General features: G+C 47.6%; 1 protein-coding gene across 1 annotated transcript in view; it reads left to right on the forward strand.

The window, feature by feature from the left end:
• PSMD2 (proteasome 26S subunit ubiquitin receptor, non-ATPase 2) overlaps positions 1 to 8,416 on the forward strand; it is a 43,573-nt gene extending 35,157 nt beyond the window's left edge. The window contains exons 19-21 of the mRNA XM_082248895.1: positions 6,085 to 6,211; positions 6,321 to 6,439; positions 8,119 to 8,416. Of these exons, the coding sequence (XP_082105021.1) occupies positions 6,085 to 6,211; positions 6,321 to 6,439; positions 8,119 to 8,301 (429 nt within the window). The 3' untranslated portion in view covers positions 8,302 to 8,416. The remainder of the gene's footprint in view (positions 1 to 6,084; positions 6,212 to 6,320; positions 6,440 to 8,118) is intronic.
• The last annotated feature ends 15,315 nt before the right edge of the window (positions 8,417 to 23,731 follow it).

Here is a 23,731-nt window from a genome sequence, read left to right on the forward strand (position 1 = left end):
GTACCTACACATCCCCATTTTTGAGGGTCACCAGAGGTACCTTCGGTTCGCAATAGCGGAGGCCACTATCCGCTTGTGGCGTTACCTTTCGGTCTCGCTTCAGCTCCAAGGGTCTTTACCAAAGTGCTGGCACCGATTCTGGGCCTGCTAAGGGCACAGGGCATTGCGGTCTTGGGGTAATATACCAAAAACTATCAGCGCAAACCAAATAGAAGATGTGAAACTCAACACAAATTCACTGTGCGTAAAAAAGTGCATAAAAGTGAAACCTCAAATGTGTAAAATAAATTATCCGGCAGCATACACCAATTGTGTTCACAAATCACAATAACCAAATAATCATACAAAAACGTGATGCGCCAGACCTACACAATTCATAAGTGATAAATTGATAAAAAAAATTTTTATAATTATAAACTCATCAAGTTCATAAGGCACACATAAGTGCTCGTGCTCAAATCCAATGATAATCAAAATGTCCCAGTGTTCAACTAAAGGTGTAATCCAGTGATGATTAATAACATATATTGTGAACACCAATACGTGAATCCCTCCACCTGATGGATTAGCCTCTCACCTTCCTGCCAGACCCAAATGGGCCAGCAATCGCATATATCAAGGATATAGGACTCCAGGAAAGGGCCTCCCTGTTATTCACCTCCGGGGATTCCGGGACATATGTGGGGATAGAAATATGGCAAAATCTAGTGCTCTCTGTTTGGTAATTATAATCAGCTTTATTAGAGAAAGATAATTTCACTCACATTTGCAGGGCACTCAGCCGTGCCTGCTATGCTGACAGGTTTGTAGACGATCTCCTACTAAGGTCGAGTGTCAGCCAGGACCTACTACGCGATCTGTCCACCACGGTACAGAGGCTTCAGGAGTTCGGATGGACCATCAACGTACAGAAGTCGTCGTTGTCTCCATCGGTTCGTCTTCCCTATCTGGGAATGATCCTGGATTCTGCTCAGGCAAAGGTGTTCTTGCCGGAGGACAAACTCTGGTCCTTGCAGGACGAGATCAGGTCCCTCAGGGACAATCCGTCCTCGTCACTCAGGACCTGCATGCGGTCCCTGGGGTTGATGGTTTCGCCCTTCGAGGCGATACCCTTTGCTCAGTTTCACACACGGTCTCTCCAAGTGGAGATTCTGGCCAGGTGGGACAGACTGCCTCAGTCCCTGGATCTGAGTGTCTCATTGAGTCGCCGGATCAGAATGGATCTCCTGTGGTGGCTCCAGTCCCCGGCGGTGTCGGAAGGCAAGTCCTTCCGTCCGTTACTGTGGACAGTAATTACCACGGATGCCAGCCTGTCGGGCTGGGGTGGAGTCTTGGGCAACCTGTCTGCCCAGGGCACTTGGTCGGAGGAGGAATCCTCCCTTCCGATCAATGTGCTGGAATTACGGGCGATCAAGCTCTGTCTCTTCCAGTGGTCGGATCGACTTCGGGGCTGTCCTGTTAGGGTACAGATGTACAATGCTACAGCGGTGGCTTACATCAACCACCAAGGGGGCACCAGAAGTGCCCGGGCGGCCCGGGAGGTGACCGACATTCTGTCTTGGGCCGAGACTCATGTTCCGGCAATTTCAGCAGTTCACATTCCTGGATGTGGAGAATTGGCAGGCCGACTATCTGAGCCGCCAGACCCTGGACCAGTGGGAATGGTCCCTGCACCCGGAGGTCTTCCAAATGCTGTGTGCGAAGTGGGGATCCCCGGACCTGGATCTGTTCGCATCTTGGTTAAACCAAAAGGTGGAAAGGTTCGTGGCAAGAACGCGCGATCCTCTGGCGGACGCCACGGATGTGTTGGTGGCCCCTTGGCATCAGTATCGTCTGATGTATGCCTTTCCTCCGATTCAGTTGTTATCCAGGTTCCTCCGCAGGTTAGCCTCGGAACCGCACCTGGTGATTCTGGTGGCACCGGACTGGCCACGCCGGTCCTGGTACGCCGACATTGTTCACCTGGCAGTGGCGCCTCCGTGGCTCCTGCCAATGCGAGAAGATCTACTGTCTCAGGGACCGATCTTCCATCCTGCTTTACAGTCGCTGGCTTTAACGGCCTGGCAGTTGAGACCCAGGTCTTGAGGGACAGGGGTCTCTCCCCTGAGGTCATTTCTACTCTGATCAAGGCTAGGAAGTCCTCATCTGGTAAAATCGATTACCGTACCTGGAAAGCTTATTTTGCCTGGTGTGACTCCAGGGGGTTCTCCCCTCGTTCTTACTCGGTGTCGAGAGTGTTGGCTTTCCTCCAGTCTGGAGTGGACCAGCGCCTGCCGCTGGCCACGATTAAGGGCCAGGTGTCTGCACTGGCGGTCTTTTTCCAACGCCCTGTGGCATCTCATTCTTTGATTCGCACCTTCATTCAAGGTGTGCGACATTTTGCTCCTCCCCGGAAGGAGCCTTTACCTCCATGGGACTTGAACTTGGTTCTGTCCGTGTTACAGCGTGCTCTTTTTTGAGAACATTTGGGAGATATCGTTGCCTCTGCTGTCCAAGAAGGTTGCCTTTTTAGTGGCGATCACTTCGGCTCGAAGAGTATCGGAACTCGCGGCATTGTCTTGCCGCTCTCCTTACTTGGTAATTCACAAGGATAAGGTGGTCTTGCGGCCACGCCCGTCTTTTCTTCGTAAGGTGATCTCTGAGTTCCACCTTAATGAGGACATTGTCCTGCCTTCGCTTTGTACAAAGCCTAAGCATCCCAAGGAGGTTGCTTTGCATTCCTTGGATGTTGTCAGGGCGATCAGGGTTTACCTGTCGTCTACGGAGTCCTTTTTGGAAGACGGATTCCCTCTTTGTCCTTCCTGAGGGACCTCGGAATGGCATGGCTGCGTCTGCAGCAACTATTGCCAAATGGATCAGACAGACCATTGAACAGGCTTATGCTTTGAAGGAACGGGTTCCACCCTTCCCTGTTAAGGCGCACTCTACCAGATCTGTGAGTGCGTCCTGGGCCTATTAGCATCGTGCCTCGGTGGCCCAGGTGTGCAAGGCTGCGACTTGGTCGTCGGTGCACACTTTTTACAAATTCTACAAGGTAGATGTTCTGGCATCAGCTGATGCCTCCTTTGGCCGCAAAGTTCTCAGTGCGGCAGTGTGTTTGTTTTTTTGTGGGTCCCTGGCTGTTGGTGTTTGCTTTCCTGGGCTGTTGCTCCTGTTGAGCCTTGTTTTTTTCTGTTGCCCAGGTGGCTCCCTTACTGTGCTGGTAAGGTTCCTTTCTCTGATGTGGGTACTGCGTTGCCTTTTCTACGGTTGCGTCTCCCACCCCTCATGTCTACACTGCTTTGGTACACTGCTTTGGGACATCCCAATAGTGATGACTTAGAGGAGGCGGTGACTGTCGGACGTAAGAGAAAACTGAATTTTTGTAAAATCTTACCTGTAAAATTATTTTCTGAGTCCTCTGACAGTCGCCGCCCCCGCCCCTCTTTTTGGGGTTGTGTTCTTATTACCTACTGCTATGCTACCAAACTGAGTTGGGAGTGGTCACTGCAGGGGGTATTGACCAGTGGGACAGCCCCCATGGGTGTGTATATGCAAATGCCTTTGTTCTTTTGACTAAGTCTTATGCCTAGCTCCTCCTGCGGAGCGGAAGTCAATACCCAATAGTGATGACTTAGAGGAGGCGGCGACTGTTGGAGGACTCGGAGAAAGGAATTTTACAGGTAAGATTTTACAAAAATTGTTTTTTTACCTGCAAAAAGCTGTGCATTCATTTTTATTTTTTTTTAAAAGGTGAACACATCCTTAATTTCATGCACAGCAAGAATCACATTGATGTAAACCAGCAGATCCAACAAGACATTTCATTTTTTCCTTTTTTAAGCCATTGAGGGACACAGGAATTCAGATACAGTTGGGTTATTTTGCCACCTACAGGAGGTTTGGACACTGGCAAATAGAATAATTGTAAGCCAGCCCGCGTATAACCTCTCATTTACCCAGCATGCCTCTTCTTTCTTTTTTTTTTTTTTTTTTTTTGCTAGTGTCATTGCGGGGTTGGACGACTTTTCTTCAGCTCACCCTGTAATGTGACCCAGAGGCACAGGGCTTTGCGCAGAGTACTTTTCAGGCCAGAGCATGGCACAGCTACAGGTGCGACCCAGTTGCTGAAGGCTAACTAATTTTGTGTTAAGTTTCCTTTCATGGGGGAGATGGATCAAATGTTTGGAGCCTTGTGCCTCGCTTGGGATTAACGTCCATACAGAGCACTTGACTGTGATTGGATTGCTAATGCTGCATCCAATGAGTATCTGATTCCCTTAACCTTCAAAGGAATGTTCTATTCAGCCCTGCTATTGACACCAATGCCATGGGTGGCCAGGGTGTGCTCCTGCTTCAATACATGAGGTCTGAGGAGTCGTCAGAGGAATGCTACACTTCTTTATCTAATTTGGTAATAGGTACTCTCCTCAGCCTTCAGAGCCTGACTCTTCCTCAGCCCCTATCCCTAGCACCTCCTTCAGTTGCTACTCTCTCTTTTGCTTCTGCACTGGACAATGCAACGTCCTCTGTCCCTGCATCCTGGGACCCCTTTCCCCTGACCCATTTCCCCTGGGAACTTGGGCTCCCAGGACCCCTGTCCCTCAACATTTTTAGAAGGCTTCTACTTCTCAAGGAGTTTCGCCTTTGTGTTTATCAAGTGCCCTTTCCTGCCATCCCCATTGTGGGATGCTCGGGCAAACTCCTCTGAAAAGAACACTATTTGGACCCTTGCACTCAGCACCATTTGACCTGCCAACCAACGGACAAGGCTGTTTAGCTTAAACCCTTGACAAAATGGGGAATTCCAGTGACTTCACATCTGCTCTTTGGAGCGCACACTGGATACGGATACATTGGCGCTTTCTCTACATAGGCGATCTATGTTATTTCATGTTTAAGTGAATTGGCTTTTTTTTTTTTCTATCGCAACTTTACTATAGAAGGTTTCCCCTTTTTCTCTTTTGCATTGCTCATTCCAGCTTCTGTGCAGGATTTGAGTATTTTATTGCCATTCAAGGAACAAGGGTTGAATCGGTCTGCGGAAGCAGCTCAGAGCTTTGTTTGGCTCACTTGGAAATGCAGAGTCAATCGTATCTGGTGAGTGTGGATGAAGCTGGGGTTCACCTGGATTGTACACAGGCAGCACAAATGAGAATTCCACAAATTTACGTATGGGAAAAGTACAGTACTGGGCACGTTATTGTATTGGACTGCACTATATTATTAAGTTGGACTTTAAGATATATAATTTTTGTTTGGTATAAGAATATAAATCGTTAACACCATATTTCACAGTTAGCTGAACAGTGCTACACCCCCTGTGGGAGCTTTGTTTAGTCTTTATGGTGCTGTGGGCACCTTGTAGAAGCAGCTGGATTTATTTATTTTTGTTTTTAGATAGCGCAGGTGTTTAGTCTTTAAAAAGGTCTGCGCCCTGTGTGCAGTTGGACCCTTCATCAACAGTCAGGGATTCCTCTCCTTTACCCCATCAGGGGTGTGTTGGGGGAACCCCTTCTCAGGTTTGTCTCCCCTTCTCTCCTTTGCACTTGGCCCTTCTTACTATGTTCTGTGCTCAAGGTAGGACAGGCCCTGGAAAGATCTTCTGCCAGATGCCAGAGGAGCTGGGTACTAAATTGGATAGATTTTTGTTTATTCTTTTTTTTTCTTTTCTTCTGGTGCCCCTTTCAGTTGTCTGGGTTGCAGTACACCTTTTCATTCCTGGGTACCCTTCTACGGGTTTTTCTTGAGCACCCTACCTCTTGAAGTTAGCATGACTTAATGGGATTGTACTCTTAAGTTCTCTAATGAGGCCAAGAGTCACTTATGGGCGTTGCACTGTGCTGATTCTAACATTTTGTGCATATCTTATTTGCAGATTGGTTGCCTTGCTAGCCACAATGCCATTTTTTAATTATTGGAGGCATAATCATAGGCATGGTTTTGGGCCCTTAATCAGTGGCTGCACTGTAATAAATGTGTCTGGAGAAGGACTAAACTTTGTGCTAGGGTAGAGCATTTGTATGTTTAAGTATACATTTTTATTTTTTTTCCTAATAAACTGTTACAGCCACCCTTGTAACTGTGGATATCCATGTTTTGCAGGGTCTTACACACCTCGGCAAAGGCACACTTACGCTATGTCCATATCATAGTGACCGGCAGCTTATGAGTCAGGTAGCAGTGGCTGGGTTATTAACTGTACTTGTGTCTTTCCTGGATGTAAGGAACAGTAAGTCATGTATTTTTTTCCATTTTGACCCTCTTACTATTTATTTTTTTGCTTTGTCTTTTGGCAGTCACTGTATCTCACTCTGTGTAATTTTTTTTTTTTTTTTTAGTTATTTTGGGAAAGTCTCATTACGTACTCTACGGTTTAGTAGCTGCAATGCAGCCACGAATGCTGGTCACATTTGATGAGGAGTTGCGGCCTTTACCAGTATCTGTTCGAGTGGGTCAAGTAAGTAACGGAGACCTCACAATTTAACTAATGAGTAATTAGAAAGCTGGACTTCCAGGACCCAAGCAGGGGCGTACCTAGACCATTTGGCACCCGGGGGGAACCTATATGTGGCACCCCCGGCGTGTAGGTGACAAACCGCACATTGACGTGTAGCACCTCCACGCACTGCAGCCCGGAACCCTAAAGAATCCCCCCCCCCCCCCCCGACGACCAGGCCCCTCCTCCTCTGCAAAAACGGCGCCGATTGACCTGAGGCGCCAGACAGAAATACTGCCAGTGGTGTCACCAGGGTTGGTGTTAGCTGGTGCAGTAAACCATGGTGTCACTCACCCCCCAAAACATTATTTTCCTGTTTTCTGAAAGGGCGCCAAAGATGCAGCATGCTGTACTTTTGGTGCGCTTTCAGAAAATGCAGAAAAAAAAACGCACAACCTAAAAAATCTATAGGAAGACCCCCCTTTACATTACACAGCCCCCGTACCCCTGAACTCCTTTACATTACACAGCCCCTGGACCCCTTTACATTACACAGCCCCCATCCCCCCATGGAACCCTTTACATTACGCAGCACCCACCCCCCCATGGAACCCTTTGTTACACAGCCCCCGCCCCCCATAGAACATTTTACATTATACAGCCCCGCCCCCATAGAACCCTTCACATTACACAGCCCCCCCCCCCCCCCCCCCCATGGAACCCTTTACATTACACAGCCCCCGCCCCCCCCACGGAACCCTTTACATTATACAGTCCGTGCCCCCCCCCCCCCCCATAGAACCCTTTTACATTAGTTTCCGCAAACCCCCCCCAATGGAACCCTTTACATTACACAGCCCCCACAATAGAACCCGTTACATTACATTACACAGCCCCCCCAATAGAACCCTTTACATTACATAGCCCCAGCCCCCCTCAATAGAACCCTTTTACATTATACAGCCCCCCCAATAGAACCCCTTTAAATTACACAGCCCCCGCCAATAGAACCCCTGTACAATGCAGACCCCCCCCCCCCCCAATAGAACCCCACTTTACAACACAAGCGCTCCTCCTCCTACCTTATTTGGAGGAGAGCAGAGGAGGAGGAACTGTTTAAAGCAGGGAATGGGCGAGAGAAAGACTCACCGTCACTCACGAGCCCTGAATACACAGAGGTCAGCGGGAACTGCCGAAGTTAACTGTGCTAGTTAATGAGCAGGTGATTGGTTGCTAGGCGGTCCTAGCAACCAATCGCCTTCTCATTAACTAGCACAGTTAACTCCGGCAGCGCCCGCTGTGTATTCAGGGATAGTGAGTGATGGTGAGTCTCTCTCTCTCTCGCCCATTCTCTGCTTTAAACAGTTCCTCCTCCTCCACGCTCCTGTGTCAGTGAGCGGTGGAGTAAGTCCGGCGGCCGGCCCTGGGTGTCACCCTTGGTGCTCCCTGACACCCCCCTAATGTGTGCCCCCCCCCCCGTTGCCACAGTGAATTCAAAAATAATTGTTGAGTCTTCACTCTTTCATATCAGTATATGTTCAGACAAAATCATGTTTTAGTTGTCATTCCTTCTTTGAAGCTTAGAAAAGAAAGGCAAGATATGATTTGGTTGCTATGAACTTTTACACAAACCTGCTAGACAGCAAAGACTATGTCACAGTACCTTAATGTAATGATTTTTTTTTTTTTTTTTTCTGTAGGCTGTAGATGTTGTGGGTCAGGCTGGGAAGCCCAAGACCATCACTGGTTTCCAGACGCATACTACCCCAGTGTTATTGGCACATGGTGAGCGGGCAGAACTGGCAACAGAGGAATATCTTCCCGTGACCCCCATCCTGGAGGGATTTGTCATTCTCAGAAAGAATCCCAATTACGATGTCTAGTGCTGTTATCTAAATACCATATGGGTGGGAATATTGTGGGCTGGTGGGACTAGTTGTGTTTTTTTTTTTTTGTTTTTTTGGTTACTAAATATTATTAAATAATTTCACAACTGTATCCGAGTTGTCACCTATGCCTTCTTTTGGTATACATTTTTATTAATGGGGGTTTTCAACCCTGTATAAACTTATAAAAATACATTTTATTGCTGGAGTTGGATTTTATTTCCTAGCCTTATTCTATGGTAGAAAAGTTAAAATTTTAACAATTTTTTTACAGGCGTATCTTGTTGCTGTGAAAATTAAACAATGATCTGTTACTATCTGAAAATACATAGTATATTGACAGATAAAAATGCAATAAAATGCTTTATTTATTCACTGTGGGCCACTTTTAATAGAACAGGTGAGGATAGAAATATAGGGACTGTCTGTTTCTTTAACCGCTTCCGGACCGCCCGCAGTGTACATTGACGTTAAATACCGGTGGTGCTGCCATAACCCTGGTATTTTTTTTTTTTTATATACAGCTAGCCGGAATCTGAGAAGTGATCCTGGTGGCGGATTCCCCACGGGATCACTTTTATGGGCAACGGGAGAGGTGCAAACCCCGATCTAGATCACTATACGATCTATTGTAGTGATGGGCAGGGAGTTGAGTAAGAGCAAGATGGCCCCCACTCGACTATGCCCTTGGAGGACCAGAACGACATCACTTCTGCCTCATTTTTTTTTCTAGGCAAATGTAAAATTATTATTTTTTTTTTTTTTTTTTTTAGCTTTTTTAAGTTCAAATGTGAGATCTGAGGTCTTTTTGACCCCAGATCTCACAATAAAGAGGACCTGTCATGCTTATTTCGATTACAAGAGATGTTTACATTTCTTGTAATAGAAATAAAAGTGATCAAAACATTTTTTTAAAAGGGACAATGTAAAAATAAAATTAGAAAAAAAAATGTAAAGTTCCCCCGTCCTTCTTAGCTTGCGCTCAGAAGCGAATGCATATGCAAGTCGCACCCACGTATGTAAACGGTGTTCAAACAACACATGAGGTATTGCTGCAATCGTTACTCTAAACAGGTAACCTGTAAAAAATTTTCAAGCGTTGCCTATGGAGATTTTTAAGTACCCAAGTTTGTCGCCATTCCACGAGCTTACGCAATTTTAAAGCATGACATGTTTGGTATCTATTTACTCGGCATAACACCATCTTTCACATTGCACAAAAAAATGGAGCTAACCTGCACTGTTTTATTTTTTTTTTTTTAAATTAAAAAAAAGTGTGTTTTTTTCCCCAAAAAATTGCGTTTGTAACACCGCTGCACAGATACGGTGTGACCTAAAGTATTGTAACAATGTAAATTTTATTCTCTAGGGTCTCTGAGATATATATATATATATATATATATATATATCTGTGTGTGTAGTTGAAGTAAGGCCATAGCTTTTTTTGGACCTAATAATCATATGGATCACAGTAGTGTGCAGTTCATTCTGCAGACCTGTTTTCAGACGACCGTGGGCAAAAGGCCCCAGTCCGCCTGTAAAGCTGCACTGCTGGGAAACTGAGCCAGCTGCTCCCTCCTCTCCCTGTGTTCCAGTGAGCACTGAAGGAGCAGAGCAGAGAGCCAGTGACTGACAGTCATGGCTTTCTGCTCTGAATAGAGGGGAGAACTGAGCGGTGTTTGCTCAGTTCTCAGTGCAGACGCGGCAGGGACAGATACTGGAGAGTTTAATAAAAGACCACATCGAGTTCTTGCTGGAAAAAAAAATATTTTAAGCAACGGACAGCATGGATTCATGAAAGACAGAAATTGTCGAACCTGATTTCTTTTCATGAGGAGGTAAGTTAAGACCTTGGACAGAGGGGTGGCTGTGGACGTACTATACTTGGGATTTTGCAAAAGCGTTTGACAGTTCCCCACACACGGCTAATGTGTAAGGTAAACTGGCTTGGAAAGATCGGTTTGTAAATGGATAGAAATATGGCGAAAAGATAGAAGTCAGAGAGTAGTGGTTAATGATTCTTACTCCGAATGGTCTAAAGTTATCAGAGGTGTGCCCCAAGGTTCAGTGTTGGGACCCTTACTTTTTAATATCTTTATAAATGATATAGGGTCTGGGATTAAAAGTACCATTTCAGTCTTTTCAGATGACACCAAGCTTTGCAGTGGAATAACTTCTTTACAGGATGTCTCCAACTTACAAGCTGACCTCAATGCACTGTTTCATTGGGCAACTATGTGGCAAATGAGGTTTAATGTTGATAAATGTAAAGTTATGCACTTGGGGGCTAAAAATATGCATGCAGCATACATACTAGGCGGAGTAGAACTGGGGGAATCCATAGCAGAGAAGGATCTGGGTGTTTTGGTAGATTATAAGTTGAATAATAGCATGCAATGCCAAGCTGCGGTTTCCAAAGCAAGCAAAGTCCTTTCTTACCTCTCTGGAGGCATGGACTCCAGAGAGAGAGATATAATTTTGCCCCGTACAAATCATTAGCGAGACCTCATCTGGAATATGCAATTCAGTTTTGGGCACCAGTTCTCAAAAAAGATATCAGGGAACTGGAGAAAGTACAGATAAGGGCAACCAAACTGATAAGAGGCATGGAGGAGCTCAGCTATGAGGAACGGAATTTATTCTCTCTTGAGAAGAGGAGATTAAGGGGAGATGAGATCAACATGTATAAATACATAAGGGGTCCATATAGTGAACTTGGTGTTGAGTTAGTCACTTTAAGGTCAACACAGAGGACAAGGGGGCACTCTTTACATCTAGAGGAAAACAGATTTCATCTCCAAATACGGAAAGGTTTCTTCAAATTAAGAGCTGTGAAAATGTGGAATACACTCCCGCAGAGGTGGTTCTGGCTAGCTCTTGCTTTAAAAAAGTCCTGGATTCTTTCCTAGGTGTACATAATATAAACGGGTACTAATATTTATATGTAAAGTTGATCCAAGGAATATCCGATTACCTCTCGGGGGATCAGAAAGGATTTTTTTTCCCCTGCTGTAGCAAATTGGATCATGCTTTGCTGGGGTTTTTGCGCCTTCCTCTGGATCAACTCTTGAGTATAGGATTGTGTATATGGGATTGTATGGTTGGGTTTTCTTTACTGTTTTTTGTTTTATATTTGTCGAGCCAGATGGATTTGTGTCTCAACGCCGCATCCACCTAGGTGAGTTTTCTTTTTGTTTTATATATATATATATATATATATATATATATATATATATATATATATATATATATATATATCACACATATACTTCCCTTTTAAACCAGGATCAATATGATATCCCTGGCACTTTGACTTTTTTTTTTTTTTTAAAAAGCACGGGCATGTCAAAGCTGAACTCGACAGAGTTATGAGATACTAGTAAATGCAGTTATATATATTGAAAACAATAGATACTAGTAAATGCAGTTATATATATTGAAAACAATACATTTTTTAAATATATGTACTTGAATCTGTTTTGATATTAGGCTGCCGAAAAACAGTAGCTCTGTTTTCACCAGAGTGGTCTGGCCTAGCGTGCCACGTTTTAAAAAGACCAGTAAAAGTTAGCATCGCACATTTAGTATGTGTCCAAGTGTGCATCATTGTTTACTGTAACGTTTTCATCTCTAATATATTAAGGTGAGTGAACTAAATACTTTTTACTTCCCGGCAGTTGAAAGCTTTTGAAAATTTGAACACCGTAGCTTTTGCTCTAAAGGGCTCTGTTCCCAGGATAGTGGAGCTGCTATCCATATCTCATACTGCTGGCTCAGTCTGCCGATGTCCGCACACTGAAGTCACCATTGAAATCAACTGCAACCTTTGGGGACCTTTCACAGACTCCCTGTTGAAAAACCTGCATTTTAAAGCGTTACAACCTCTCTCTGCGTGTAACGTTTGACATGTTTATTGGTTCTATTGCTTTTAAGTGGATGAATAAGACAGAATTTTACGTCATCTTGGAACTGTGGATCATTTTGCAAAGCAAGCTAAATATAGGTTAGTTTTACTCTGTCAGGTATTCCTATTATTGATTAGGAGAGTTTGAGGAATCTAGTGGTGGTGATAATAAAAATGCGGAATAGCTGGAAAGAAGGATGGTGGGATTGACAGTTTAAATAATGCACTGAACACCAATGTTTGTGACTGAGCTCCTATTAATTTTAATGAAAGGGACCACTGAAAGCAGGGTTGGGGGAATTTATTGCCACATACAGTAAAGATTTGGCATTCTGACTTCCACCAACCAGCAGTTTAAGAGACACTGTTGCATTCATCAGATCACTGCACTCACCACTTTAACCACTTCAATACTGGGCACTTTCACCCCCTTCCTGCCCAGGCCAATTTTCAGCTTTTTGTGCTTTTGCATTTTGAATGACAATTGCGCGGTCATGGTAACACTGTACCTAAACCAAATTTATGTTATTTTTTTTCCCACAAATTGAGCTTTCTTTTGGTGGTATTTGATCACCGTAAGGTTTTTTCTTTTTTGCTAAACAAAGACCGAAAAGTTTGAAGAAAAAAAAAAAAAACAATTTTGTAACTAAATATGTTTTTACCTGCACTAATGAGCACTGATGATGCAGCACTGCTGGGCACTGATATGTGGCACTGATAGGTAGCACTGATATGCAGTATCGGTGGGCAATAGTGGGCACTGATAGGCAGCACTGGTGGGCAATAATGGGCACTGGTGTGGTGGGCGGCAATGATGGGTACTTATGGGCAGCACTGATGGGGAGGGCATCCCTGGGGTCGTGGGTGGGCATCCCTGGTGGTTCTAGTGGCACCCCCCCCCCCCCAAGGGTCTGTACTGGTAATCAATGCTCTGATTACCAGTGCAGACCCCCTCCCTGTCAGGAGAGCCGCAGATCAGCTCTCCTCTACTCGTGCCTGTCAGGCATGAACTAAGGAAAGCCAATCAATGGCTCTTCCTGTGTACTATGTGACCAGCTGTGATTGGACACAGCTGGTCACATGGTAAAGAGCCTACGTCAGTAGGCTCTTTACCGAGATCGGAGATGCGGTTTGTCAGAGTGACACGCCGCATCGCCGCTCTGCCAGGATAATGCAACCACCTTCCCGCTGTCAATCGCCTATAGGGCGGGCAGGAAGTGGTTTAAAGGAGTTTAAAAATCAGGAAAGTTTAAATGCATTAAGATGAAAAGCTTTCTATGTGTAACAGGCCCCCCCCCCCCAACAACCCCTAATACTTACCTATGCCCCCTCGCTGTCCAGCGATGTCCGCGAGTCCCTTGGCCGTCCTGGGACTCTCCTTCCTGATTGGCAGAGATACAGCCGCGGACCCATTGGCTCCCACGGCTGTCAAAGTCATTGAACCAATCAGGAGAAAGAGAGGGGGCAGGGCTGAAATAGCAGCTCCGTGTCTGAATGGACACATGGAGCTGCAGCTCAGCTCAGGTGTCCCCATAGCAAGCTGCTTGCTGTGGGGGCAACTCAATAGGAGGGAGGAGCCAGGAACGAGGGAGGAGGATCCGGGCTGCTCTGTGCAAAATAAACTGCTTAGAGGAGGCAAGTATAGCATGTAATATTTAAAAAAAAAAAAAAATTAATAATTTTCAAAATGAAATCTAGGTACACCCTGTTTACCATCTTCACTTTTAACCACACCCCCCCTTTTTTTGGAGTCAGACTCACAAAATCTTTATTTCTCTTGCGTCCTCCGACAGTCGCCGCCACCTCCTAAGTCATCACTGTTGGGTATTGACTTCCCATCCGCAGGAGTAGCTAGGCATATAGACTTAGTCAAAAGACAAAAGGCATTACCATATACACACCCATGGGGGCTGTCCCATCTGGTCAATACCCCCCCCCCCCGCATTACCACTCCCAACTCAGTTTTAATCTGCCTAGCGTCAGGAGTAGTCAGGCTTACCTTGTGCTGGGGCTCCAGTCTCAGCCTTACTAATCTTTTATTTGATTTTCTTTGAAAATGTCAGTTTTTTTCTCTTACTTTACTAGCTGTTTATTTGTCAGCTTCTAGTGTTAGTCTTCTCTTCGGATGAAGATGGATCATGCGGTGCTGGGATTCGGACTGACCGCCCTGGTTCTCCAGGGCAGAAGGGTCAGATGGACCCCCAGCCCGCCATCGAGCGTTCCGCTATGGTTCGCCCTGGCATTACGAACAACCCATCCCTGTTCGCTGCAGGGATGCAGCCGTGAGGTGGCTACCTCACAGGACACATCGGTGCTCCAGTGTCATGTCCCTGGCTCACGGCACTCCCTGTCAGGTGAGGACATTGGTTTTCCGTGCATAGAGGCACCCCACGCCATCTGGTACAGGTAAGTACTTGTGTGGGGCCTCTGTCTGGGGTGGCAGCCCTGTGTTGCTGTGTGTCCCCCATATCTGTGCCTGTGTGACTCCCTGATGCGGTCCCTGCGGGGATCGCTTGTGCAGTTTCTGTATGTGTGGGGGTTCCCTTCCCTGTGTCACTTCGGTGCAATGTTGGGGGTGCAGACGTTGTGTGGCGACCACAGCGGAGTGATTTCGCGCGGTCCACCATCTTTGATTTGGGCAAGCATGGTCAGCCTCTCTGTGGGCGATACTGCATGCTGTTTTGGCGCCATCCGCCGCCATTTTAGTGGGTGTAGAACGATCGGTCCAACCGCATGTTCGGCGGCCATTTTCTTGGAGCCTCCAATGCAATCCTATGGGGTAGCCATTTTCCCTGAGTCTGAAAGTCTTTAAGTTCAGCCTACTTCAGCAGCACTTCCTTTTCACAGGCAGCAGGAATCGGTGGCAACACTCTGCGGGCTCTGCAGGTTATCGCTCTCAATTTTCCTCTGTATTATCGCTTCTGGCTCAGTTTTCTCTCTCCTTTTGGGGTCTTTGTCACTGTAGCGGTGGGCTGCGCATTCCGCAGCGATTTAAAAGGGCAGTACACATTTATTGCACTGTTTTTTTTCTGTGAACTTTGAGCAATGGATTCTCAGGAAAGCAAGTTCCCCCCCGCTTTAGTGGGGGTCCCCAGTTCTCCTGTGGCCCCGCTGCGACCCGATTTAGCTGCTGTAGTGGCGACTTTGGTGTCTAATATGGAAATGCTGATGTCTGAACGTGCTGCAAAAAAGAGGCCCAGATTGTCTCTCTCTTCTGATTCAGATGGGGATATGGCTGCTGCTTTGAGCGTGCCCTTTTCAGGGTCCCGCTCATCCCTGGACCCCCCGGGGTCCGAGGGGGAGGCTGAAATGGAGGGGGTTGATACCTCCTCCCCAGGGTCACCTGAAGAACGGGCGACCATGGATGAGTTAATTGTTTCCGTTAAGGAAACTTTGCATTTAGAGGATGAGCCCTGTCCTCCAGGCGTTGTGTCCTCATTTGGGATGCACAGGACCCGCAAGTCTGCGCAGGTTTTCCCCTGCCCGGCTGAATTTCATTACACTGTTAATGAAATGTGGCGCACGTTAAAACGTCCATTCCTGGTACCTAGTCGGTTCAAATTGCTTTATCCTTTTGCGCCGGTCCGGGGCGTCTGCAGGACTTGCATCAAGCGGAGTGATTGTCCCGGTGCCTCATCGGGACAGGTTTCGGGGGTTTTATTCCAATCTGTTCACTGTGCCCAGAAAGGAGGGCAAAGTGCGTCCTATTCTGGACCTAAAAGCACTGAACCGCTTTGTGCGTGTTTGGAAGTTCCGTATGGAGTCTCTCCGTTCGGTGGTGGCCTCCCTGAGTCCAGGGGAATTCCTGGCCTCGATAGATCTGAAGGATGCGTACATGCACATCCCCATTTTCGAGGGTCATCAGCGGTACCTTCGGTTTGCTATCGCAGAGGACCACTACCAGTTTGTGGCGTTACCTTTCGGTCTCGCTTCGGCACCAAGGGTGTTTACCAAAGTGTTGGCGCCGGTTCTGGGCCTACTGAGGGCTCAGGGCATTGCGGTCTTGGGTTACCTGGACGATCTACTTCTGAGATCACGTGCCAGCCAGGACCTAGTGCGCGATCTGTCCACCACGGTGCAGACGCTCCAGGAGTTCGGATGGACCATCAACGTTCAGAAATCGACGTTGTCTCCATCGCTTCGTCTTCCCTACCTCGGAATGATTCTGGACTCTGCTCAGGCAAAGGTGTTCTTGCAGGAGGACAAGCTCCGGACTTTGCGGGACGAGATCAGGTACCTCAGGGACAACCCGTCCTCGTCACTCAGAACCTGTATGAGGTCTCTGGGGTTGATGGTGTCAGCCTTCGAGGCGATACTCTTTGCTCAGTTCCACACGCGGGCTCTCCAAGCAGAGGTCCTGGCCAGGTGGGACAGACTGCCTCAGTCCCTGGATCTGGGCGTCTCCTTGAGTCGTCAGACCAGATTGGCTCTTCTATGGTGGCTCCAGTCTCCGTCGGTGGCGGAAGGCAAGTCCTTCCATCCGTTGGTGTGGACGGTGATTACCACGGATGCCAGCCTGTCGGGCTGGGGTGGAGTTCTGGGCAACCTGTCTGCCCAGGGCACTTGGTCGCAGGAAGAATCCTCCCTCCCGATAAATGTGCTGGAATTGCGAGCGATAAAACTCTGTCTCTTCCAGTGGTCGGGCCATCTACGGGGCCGTCCTGTCCGGGTACAGACGGACAATGCTACCGCGGTGGCATCAACCACCAAGGGGGCACCAGGAGTGCTCGGGCGGCCCGGGAGGTGACCGACATTCTGTCTTGGGCCGAGGCTCATGTCCCGGCGATCTCGGCAGTTCACATTCCGGGTGTGGAGAATTGGCAGGCCGACTATCTGAGCCGCCAGACCCTGGACCAGGGGGGAATGGTCCCTACACCCGGAGGTCTTTCAAATGCTGTGTGCGAAGTGGGGATCCCCGGACGTGGATCTGTTCGCATCCCGGCTAAATCAAAAGGTGGAAAGATTCGTGGCAAGAACGCGCGATCCGTTGGCGGACGCCTCGGATGCGTTGGTAGCCCCTTGGCATCAGTATCGTCTGATGTAAGCCTTTCCTCTGATTCAGTTACTAGCCCGGTTCCTCCGCAGATTGGTCTCGGAACCGCACCTGGTGATTCTGGTGGCTCCGGACTGGCCACGCTGGGCTGGTCCTGGTACGCCGACGTTGTTCACCTGGCAGTGGCGCCTCCGTGGCGTCTGCCTCTGCGGGAAGATCTCCTGTCTCAGGGTCCGATCTTCCATCCTGCTTTACAGTCGCTGCCTTTAACTGCCTGGCTGTTGAAACCCAGGTCCTGAAGGACGGGGGTCTCTCTTCTGAGGTCATCCCTACCCTTGTCAAGGCTAGAAAGACCTCCTCCGGTAAAATCTATTACCGTACCTGGAAGGCTTATTTTGCCTGGTGTGAGTCCAGGGAGTTCTCCCCTCGCTCGTACTCTGTGTCCAGAGTGTTGGCCTTCCTCCAGTCTGGGGTGGACCAGCGCCTGGCGCTGGCCACGATCAAAGGCCAGGTGTCCGCACTGGCTATTCTTTTTCAACGCCCTGTGGCGTCTCACTCTCTGGTTCGCACCTTCATTCAAGGTGTGCGACATTTGGCTCCTCCCAGGAAGGAGCCTTTACCTCCATGGGACTTGAACTTGGTTCTGTCCGTCTTACAGCGTGCTCCCTTTGAAAACATTCGGGAAATATTGCCTCTGCTGTCTAAGAAGGTTGCCTTTTTGGTGGCGATCACTTCGGCTCGCAGGGTGTCTGAACTGGCAGCGCTATCTTGCCGTTCTCCGTACTTGGTGATTCACCGGGATAAGGTGGTTTTGCGTCCGCATCCCTCCTTTCTTCCTAAGGTGGTCTCTGAGTTCCACATTAATGAGGACATTGTCCTGCCTTCATTTTGTACGAAGCCCAAGCATCCTAAGGAGGTTGCTCTGCATTCCTTGGATGTTGTCAGGGCGATCAGGGTTTACCTGTCATCCTACGGAGTCCTTTCGGAAGACGGATTCCCTCTTTGTCCTTCCTGAGGGACCTCGGAAGGGCATGGCTGCTTCTGCGGCCACTATTGCCAAATGGATCAGACAGACCATTGAACAGGCTTACGCCTTGAAGGAACGGGTCCCACCCTTCCCTGTTAAGGCGCACTCTACCAGATCTGTGAGTGCTTCCTGGGCCTATTGGCATCGGGCCTCGTGGCCCAGGTGTGCAAGGCTGCGACTTGGTTGTCAGTGCACACTTTTTCCAAATTCTACAAAGTAGACGTTCGGGCATCGGTTGATGCTTCCTTTGGCCGCAAAGTTCTCAGTGCGGCAGTGCCGTGATGGACCCTTGTTTTTTTCTGGGTCCCTGGCTGTTGGCATTTGCTTTCCTGGGCTGTTGCTCCTGTTGAGCATTGTTTTTTTCTGTTGCCCAGTTGGTTCACTTACAGTGCATGTAAGAGTCCTTTCTCTGATGTGGGTACTGCGTTGCCTTTTCTACGGTTGCGTCTCCCACCCCTCATGTCTATACTGCTTTGGGACATCCCAACAGTGATGACTTAGAGGTGGCGGCGACTGTCGGAGGACGTAAGAGAAAACGGAATTTTTGTAAAATCTTACCTGTAAAATTCCTTTCTCTGAGTCCTCCGACAGTCGCCGCCCCGCCCCTCTTTTGGGGTTCTTATTACCTACTGCTATGCTACCAAACTGAGTTGGGAGTGGTGATGCAGGGGGGGTATTGACCAGATGGGACAGCCCCCATGGGTGTGTATATGCTAATGCCTTTTGTCTTTTGACTAAGTCTATTATATGCCTAGCTACTCCTGCGGATGGGAAGTCAATACCCAACTGTGATGACTTAGAGGTGGCGGCGACTGTCGGAGGACTCAGAGAGGAATTTTACAGGTAAGATTTTACAAAAATTCAGTTTTTTTAATACGCCAACCATTTGTGGGCAGACATTTAAAGGCCCACTCTAAGATCATGTTTTCAGTGTATGGCTTGTAGTGTGGGAGTGCTAATATGCAAGCGGTTTTATATACGCAGGATCACCCTGAGCATATGTGACAGATGTGAAAGGGTCTGTAGAAGCCATGGAGAACGTTATGCTGCCTGTAACATCGTTCAGTATTACCGGTTTGGTTGGTAGATCAGTGATGGTCTGGGGGGGCATATCCATGGAGGGATATACAGACCTCTACAGGCTAGACCAGGGGTCTTCAAACTATGGTCCTCCAGTTGTTCAGGAACTACAATTCCCATCATGCCTAGTCATGTCTGTGAATGTCAGAGTTTTACAATGCCTCATGGGACGTGTAGTTTGGCAACAGCTGGAGGGCCGTAGTTTGAGGATCCCTGGGCTAGACAATGTAACTTGACTGCCATTAGGTATCTGTATGAAAATCCTCTGACCCATTGTCAGACCCTGAGCTGGTGCAGTAGGTTCTGGTGCACGACAATGCTCGGCCTCATGTGGCAAGAGTATGCAGCCAGTTCCTGGAGGATGAAGGAATCAATACCATTGAATGGCCCCCAGGCTCGCCTGAACTAAATCCAATAGAACACCTCTGGGACATTATGTTTCCGATTCTGCCAGGTTGCACCTCAGTCTGTTCAGGAGCTCAGTGATGCCCTGATCCAGATCTGGGAGGAAATACCCCAGGACACCATTCGTTGTCTCATTAGGAGCATGCTACAAAGTTGTCAGGTATGCATATAAGCACGTGGGGGCCATACAAACTACTGAGTACCATTTTGAGTTGCTGCAATGAAATTTCAGTAAAATGGACTAGCCGGCTGCATCATTTTTTCACATTGATTTTTGGGATATCCAGACATCTCAAGTCTCCCGCAAGTCGCGGGAGACTCCCGCTTTCCGCCCTGAGCTCACGGACACCCGCAAGCTCAGGGCAATATCCCGGCTGTGTGTGAGTCACAGTGAGTCAGATGAGATGACTCATCGATGCAGGCAGAGAGTGTGTCAGCTGTCAGCTGTCAGCAAGCCTGCACATTGAAATCATGTCGGAGCCGAAGTAGATCCGGCTCACAGGCGGAGTGATATGAGTCATGCACTCCGCCTGTGGGAGGAGCTGCAGAGAGCAAGCAGCGGCTTTGCTCTCTACTACAGCCACATCGTCTACTCCGGGACCAATCATCGTGACACCCCACTCTGTGACAGACACGTGACCTAACCTGAGAGCAGCACCAGAGAGCCAGCACCAGTGACCAGGCCAGTACCAGCACCAGTGACCAGTACCAGCACCAGTGACCAGCACCAGTGACCAGGCCAGTACCAGCACCAGTGACCAGTACCAGCACCATTGACCAGGCCAGTACCAGCACCAGTGACCAGGCCAGTACCAGCACCAGTGACCAGGCCAGCACCAGTGATCAGGCCAGTACCGGCACCAGTGATCAGGCCAGTACCGGCACCAGTGATCAGGCCAGTACCGGCACCAGTGATCAGGTCAGTACCGGCACCAGTGACCAGGCCAGTACCGGCACCAGTGACCAGGCCAGTACCGGCACCAGTGACCAGGCCAGTACCGGCACCAGTGACCAGGCCAGTACCAGCACCAGTGAAGACGCCAGCACCAGTGACCAGTACCAGCACCATTACCAGTGACCAGGCCAGTACCAGCACCAGTGACCAGGCCAGTACCAGCACCAGTGACCAGTGAAGAGGCCAGCACCAGTGACCAGGCTAGTACCAGTACCAGCACCAGTGACCAGGTCAGTACCAGCACCAGTGACCAGGCCAGTACCAGCGACCAGGCCAGTACCAGCACCAGTGAAGAGGCCAGCACCAGTGACCAGGCCATTACCAGCACCAGTGACCAGGCCAGTACCAGCACCAGTGACCAGGCCAGTACCAGCACCAGTGACCAGGCCAGTACCAGCACCAGTGACCAGGCCAGTACCAGCACCAGTGACCAGGCCAGCAGGTTGGGATGTCTGGATATCTATTAATTCAGCACTCTGTAGGTTGATTATTTTAATTTCAATCAAATGATGTGGCATTCTTTTGTTCCTAACACATTACCTAGTCCATATCAGTATAGATATCCAGCATGATATTTTTCCCCATTGAGATCTGATGTGTTTTTATTTAAAGTGTTTTTTAATTTTTTTTGAGCAATGTATATTTTTTGTATAGGTATTACAATACTCATGTTATAAAATGAAAGTGTATGCTGTGACCATAATTTTCTTTTAACTCTAAAAACAATTCTCTAAATGCAGGTAAAGGCGGTGGGAGTTCCATATGAAAACAATTCTCTGATAAGGGTCATATAGGCTGTTCTAGAATAGACCTGCCATTCTCAACCAAGCGATGTCAGGGGTGCCCCAGCATCTGGATAGAGAGAGGCTGTCTGATCATCCCAGCTTCTCTGCCAAACTGTACATCAGTGTATCATGAGCTCGGTCAGGACAGTGGAAGGTGGAGACAACTTCCTGAGTCCCAAGCTCTCCGTCTCCTCCTATAGGGCATGACCAGCAGTGAAGTGCTAGGGCAGGTACAATACTGCAGTTTTTAAAGGCTGTGTATGTATGTATACATGTCTTTTGAGGGTTTGCTCATGATAGCAGCAAGGACTGCCCCTTCTCTGAATAGCGATCCATGCCCTAAACCACTTTTCTGAGGCAGTTGGTGAAGAGGCGATATGTTGCCTCACTGCCTGTTGTAACCCTATAATGCAGAATCGCCATACATTGCACGTGGTTGCGTGGTGGTAGCAGTGCAGCCGCATTCACCTGGAGGTATACTTCCAGCCAATGCATGTGCACATCCCTGCCTGTTGCCACTGCAGCTAAAAGGGGAGCAGTTGGGGGGTTGAAAACTGCAGCTCAACAGTGTGGTTTTAATGTCCCCCAACCTCATGTCTGAACGGGCCCATGGTTCGCATCTATGGCTATGTGCTGCGTGTAGGGCAGCCTATTCATTTCAATAGGCTTCCCTACTTGCAGAAACAAAGGCAAACATGTCCTCAACCCTGTGTTTTTTTTTTTAAATATCTACTGCTCTGAAAAGGTACTGCCTTTGCCAGCGTGTGGCAGTGCCATTAAGATATCTGCATTTCAGGAATGTGTTCAGTAATGTGAACCAGGCCTTAAACTGGGCCGCATAGAGACTTTTTCCCAGCTCTATGACTGGGAAAAGGTTGAGAAACTCTATTCTAGAAAATAATTGCTGCTGTTCCTGCACTTGCTTGAGCTATAGCTAGGTGGTGGTGTGTGATTTCACATTTGTAAAGTGTGCTGTATTATGTGCTCTAAACCAGAATGGAGTTTAAAAATGCAAACGTGCGGTGTGTATGTATACCGTGCAAGTGTGAAGAAATGCTGTAAGGTAAGTACATGTTTTTAACATTTGCAAACTGCAAAGTGGGCAAACAGAAGAAAAATATAAAACAAATCAATATTTGGTGTGACTACCCTTTGGCTTCAAACCAGCATAAATTCTTACACTTGCACAAAGTCAGGGATTTTTTAGGATAATGCCTTGTACACACGTACCGATCGTCGGCCGAACGATCGGCCGTCTTTTGTCCGAGGGCTGTCTGTTGAAAAGTGAAAAAGACTGCACACGAATTTTGTCGGCCAACAACAGCCGACTGCAGAAGTGATGTCATGTGATGGTTAACTTTCCCTGTGTTTTTTCTTTTCTGAGCATGACCAGTCTTGCAAATCTGCTGTCTGTCGGCCGAAATCTGTACTGACTGGCGAACAATCGGCCGTTCTGGTGTCGGCATAGAAAAATTTTAATGCTTGCACGACAGATTCTGTTCGGTCGAAAGTGCGCTGTCGGCTGTCGGAAGCATCATACTAACAAGCCTACAATCGGGCGATCGGTCGTCGGCCGAATCTTTTCGGCCGACAATCTGCACGTGTGTACGGGGCATTAGAGTCAGGTTCATGATTGACCAGTTATACGAAGCAGGTGCTTATCATCCTCAAATTCATTTGTAGGTTGAAATTCATTAACAGAAAATAGGAGACTTAAAACTTTGAGAGGAAAAGCCAAACCCTGCTACTAAGGTGAGGTTGTGAGATATATATATCTGTATATTTTTTTTTTCTACATACACATTACTGTGCAAAAGTTTTAGGTAAAAAAAAAATAAATTAATGATTTCAAAAATAGAAGTGTTAAAGCGGAAGTAAACAATCAATTTAACGGTTTCAAAAAGCAGTTTTATTAACGGCATGCCAGGAATGCGAACTGTCACATTTGCTTGTATTTTCAACCAAACTATCAAACCAATGGCTGGTGTCATAACTGATCACATATGCAGCACCCATCGTGGCAGTTGCAGATCAAACAGAGGGTAAGCTGGCAGTCTTCTTGACCGAAAAAGGTATGTGGTTTAGTTCCCTCTTCAATAGTTTATTTTTATCAATTAACAAAATGGAAGGAAAGTGAAGAGAACTCCAAATCAATATTTGGTGTGAATACACTTTGTCTTCAAAACAGCATCAGTTCTTCTAGGTACACTTACACTTTTTGAAGGAACTCGGCAGGTAGGTTGTTTTAAACAGCTTGAGAACTAACTACAGATCTTCT

This window comes from Pelophylax lessonae (assembly GCF_965119305.1).
Source record: "Pelophylax lessonae genome assembly, chromosome: 3".
NCBI lineage: Eukaryota > Metazoa > Chordata > Amphibia > Anura > Ranidae > Pelophylax > Pelophylax lessonae.